Source organism: Megachile rotundata, chromosome 5 (assembly GCF_050947335.1).
Source record: "Megachile rotundata isolate GNS110a chromosome 5, iyMegRotu1, whole genome shotgun sequence".
Classification (NCBI taxonomy): domain Eukaryota; kingdom Metazoa; phylum Arthropoda; class Insecta; order Hymenoptera; family Megachilidae; genus Megachile; species Megachile rotundata.
This window is the reverse complement of record NC_134987.1, coordinates 7,388,161-7,392,321: the sequence shown is the minus strand read 5'-3', so window position 1 is coordinate 7,392,321 and position 4,161 is coordinate 7,388,161. Positions and strand designations below refer to the sequence as shown.

The 4,161-nt window shown below is 37.4% G+C and overlaps 1 protein-coding gene across 1 annotated transcript; it reads left to right on the top strand.

Moving 5' to 3' along the window:
- Positions 1 to 340: 340 nt before the first annotated feature.
- Positions 341 to 3,736, top strand: LOC100876366 (trypsin-7). The gene is made up of 7 exons (XM_012290345.2): positions 341 to 764; positions 1,733 to 1,833; positions 1,903 to 2,012; positions 2,091 to 2,229; positions 2,619 to 2,732; positions 2,797 to 2,980; positions 3,313 to 3,736. Exons 1-7 carry the CDS (start codon positions 701 to 703, stop codon positions 3,414 to 3,416), a joined length of 816 nt encoding a protein of 271 aa, XP_012145735.2. The 5' UTR covers positions 341 to 700; the 3' UTR covers positions 3,417 to 3,736.
- Positions 3,737 to 4,161: the final 425 nt, after the last annotated feature.

Here is a 4,161-nt window from a genome sequence, read left to right as displayed (position 1 = left end):
TAGAGAGAAGCACCGAGACATTTCCAATTGGTCCATAATGTATGTTAATTTAATAATAAATATCGCGTTATTTGGCCACGTTGATGAGCTGAATGCGCTTCTCCTGTCGTTAACATACGACACAACATTTATCACGCGACACGTAATTAAAATTATTTTTTGGCACAACATCCTGCTACCGACTAATTAATTCGATGAATTTCGACAAAAAACTGCCCTTCAACCGAGAACAATGGATCCGCTGATGCGTTACGCATTTGCGACGACGTAGAGTTCATTAATTCGATATTTGCACGTGTCAATGGCCACGCAATGAACGATTAACGTTGCTCATCGAACAAGTTCGAAATCGATATTGAAAACCGTTCTCCGTCGAAATTCTAGTCACCAAAGATAAAAGCGCCGCTTGAACGTGTCTCGGAATAAACGCGGATCCCATCGAAGCATCAAATTTATGACCTATTGCAACACCAACGGGGAGACTACTGTTTTTTCTGCCGCTATCTAAATAACTTGAGCCGTTTCTTTGACCGTACGCGGAAACATTTTGCTCGTAATACCTCGGCCCTTAATGTCATAGCATTACCAGCATTAACACATTCCCGATAAACGGAAGTCAGAGGCAATAAATCGTTGTTTATGCTAAAAGTCGATCGCTTTATAAAGGACTCGCTGCACCTGCTGACATCAAACGGCCATCATGTTCTCGACTGTGTTGCTCATCTTCGCCTCTGCGGTCCTCGCGACCTCCGGACATGTTCCAGGTAAGGTTCATTTCCTGGTAAATTACCTACCAAGTATTAATTCAGGTAAATACTATAAAGAGATTGTTGGTCTACCAACTGTAGTCGAGGTATCAAGGCTACCATTCAATGAGTAACTCAATAAATACAATCTATTGTTCACTGGAGTCAACAAGTTTCATACACTATTTACTCAACAGTTAATTTGGGAGATGGGAAATTGGGAAATGGGAAATTTGGGATATGGGAAATTTGAGAGATGGGAAATTTGGGAGATGGGAAATTTTGGGAAATGGGAAATTGGGGTGATGGGAAATTTGGGAGATGGGAAATTTGAGAGATTGGACATTTGGGAGATGGGAAATTTGGGAGATGGAAAATTTGGGAGGTGGGAAATTTGAGAGATGGGAAATTTGAGAGATGGGAAATTTGAAAGATGAGAAATTTGAGAGATGGGAAATTTGAGAGATGGGAAATTTGGAAGGTGGGAAATTTGGGAGGTGGGAAATTTGACAGATGTGAAATTTGGAAGATAGGGAATTTGAGAGATGGGAAATTTAGGAGATTGGAAATTGGTGAGATGGAAAATTTAGGAGTTGGGAAATTTGGAAGATGGGAAATTTGAGAGATGGGAAATTTGGGCGATGGGAAATTTGGGAGATGGGAAATTTGAAATATTGGAAATTGGTGAGATGGAAAATTTGGTAGATGGGAAATTTGGGAGACTGGAAATTTGGGAAGCGGGGAATTTACTAGAATAAAATAATGTAAACTTCATCTATTGCTCCCAAGATTTCTTAAAACCTGATAACTTGATACAAACAGCCCTTAAATGTACACTCACATTTGTGCTAACCATCCAAATTATGAACAAATAACCCTTCGTCCACAAAAATAACCTTAACTAACCTCAAAAATAACCTTAACAATTAACCTTAATTAAACGAACAATTAAATGAACCATACACACGAATCGAACGTTTGATCAGGCAATTATCAGAAGAGGCTCATGTCAATGCAAAACCGGGATTCGCCAGGATCCAGGATCATCGGAGGAGCCGAAGCTTACATACAGCACTATCCATTTGCGGTTAGTACAATTCACGATACATCTTCACACTCGATTTGGCATTTAGAGAATCATTGCCTCCGGTTGCAGGTCTCGTTGCAGAACAATGGCACGTTTTTCGGACACGAAGTCGAGCACTTCTGCGGCGGTGGTATTATCGGTGAAAAGTGGATAATAACGTCGGCTCAGTGCGCTCTCAGGCAAGATTAATACCTCACATTTCTAATGATCGGTGTATAATGCGTGCTCTACTTTCTTTTTGTGCCGCGGTTTTACAGGATGTATGTGACGGGGTTCCATGTGAGGGCGGGATCGTCCAGGTATTATGAGAATGGGGAGATTTACAGGGTCAAAGGTGTCACGATACATCCGGCGTTCAATCAATATAATTACGACTTTGATGTTGGTCTTATCCAGGTAATTTTTTTGGAATGCAAGAATTTTTAAATTTCCAAGTTTTTACATTTTTAAATTTTTTAGTTGTCAAGTTTTTATATTTTTAAATGACTAAGTTGTCGAGTTTCTAAATTTTTAAATTTCTATGTTGTCAACTTCTACATTTTTAAATTTCTAAGTTCTCAAGGTTCTATATTTTCAAATTTCACATATTGATTATTCCTTTGATTATTAATCTTCAGTCAAGAATTGTTAGAAAAGTTTCCAAGAGACTTGACCATGTACAGTCTGTTATTTTTGCAAAGATGTTGGGATAGAAGTACAATATTATCAAACATACATTTCTAATAAAAGATTTCATTATTTTTAAATGCTGGGTCTAAGAAAGAATATTTATCGCATGTATTCAGCTGTTGGATAGCATAAAGTTCGACAACACAAAGCAATCAATTATGCTGCCTGAAACTCATTCGATGATCAAAGATGGCGCCCAGGTACAAGTTCTCGGTTGGGGTGCATCGAGGGTAAGAACAATCTGAAAATTGTTTGACTTGTTCAGCTTCGAAGTGTTCGAACCAGTTCGTTCAGTTGTTAGGTCCAGTGTCCGATGAATTATTATGCAGCACCATGCAGAAAATCAACAACGAGAACTGCCAGGAAGCTAGCGGAGGTGACATATTAACGAACAGGATGTTCTGCGCCATGTCCGATGACGTTGGACCCTGTGTAGGTGATTCTGGTTCGCCTCTCGTTTTCGAAAACAAATTATTCGGTAAGTTTTATTATTTAAACCAAATTATTCGATAAGTTTAACTCGAGTTTGAAAGTTATTCAATTTTAATAATTATTAAACTTCGTAATATTATATTATTTTATTGAAATGTGAATTTGTCCTAGACTGAACCAAACATGAAGTTTAATTAACGTTACCGAATAAACAATAGTGTTAGGTCACTAAATAGAACTGATTGATTATTAATTGAATATATTAAATATAATAACAACAATACCAACGAAATGTTTATGTCTTGCATTTAGAAATTATATTTTAAGGAAAGTAACATTAAAGAAAGTATATTTTAATAAAATTGATTCAATTCGCAGGAATAACATCGTGGAGCCGATCCTGCAGTTCGAAATATCCGACTGCTTTTACAGCCACATCCGAAGTAAAAGATTGGATCACAGAAGTAACAGGAATAGCATGATTCTATACGTACTTACACGCGGACGTAACGTGATTCAAGATACAACATGGTGACGTTGCAATATTTTCCGCGTTATAATGCAGCATCCTGTTGCATCTTTGCAAAGGTCTCAAAGCATTCTTGTTTCAGTAACAATGTATACGTACCTTCATATAGCTTCTGGGTTATGGAAATAACTAAATAATATCGAAAAATGTATCTTAGTATTAATGGAAAATATATAATTCCTCCACATGCATATTCATGAATGTATAAAAAACTGTAAAATTATACATATGTACTATAAATATATGTAAAAAATATATAACTAATAATTGTTACCACGTTGCAAAATTATTGTCAAGAGAGTCTCCCATAAATTCTCCCAAAAATTTTCCTTAATCGAAACCCACGGAAGTTTCCCGTTTTATCGTCGCTTAAAATATGGATCAAAAGTGACCCACACTTGACCCGATATCGACTTGAACAAAAGTTACATATACCATACGTTGAGACGAATATAACAGCAGTTGTACACGAGCGTAAAATGTACGAGATAAAATATCGGTGCAGTTGTAGCTTCTGTTGAAGGAAAACCGATAGAAACTCGTATAAGCTATAGAAGGGGTGCTTTCCAACATACCGTTGGAAAGACACAGACAGAAATGTTTAATTTCGACGCTCCTCGAGACGTCGCAGGCTGAGCTGATAGCTTTCGACTGGCCATTGCAATAATCCCATTAAACCGCAGACACGATCCAATAAC

Bases quoted from the DNA above. Each gene is read 5' to 3' on its own strand.
- LOC100876366 (XM_012290345.2), top strand. From the start codon at position 701: ATGTTCTCGACTGTGTTGCTCATCTTCGCCTCTGCGGTCCTCGCGACC. The intron at 2,013-2,090 runs GCAAGATTAATA...GCGGTTTTACAG, and splicing joins TCGGCTCAGTGCGCTCTCAG to GATGTATGTGACGGGGTTCC. The intron at 2,733-2,796 runs GTAAGAACAATC...CAGTTCGTTCAG, and splicing joins TCGGTTGGGGTGCATCGAGG to TTGTTAGGTCCAGTGTCCGA.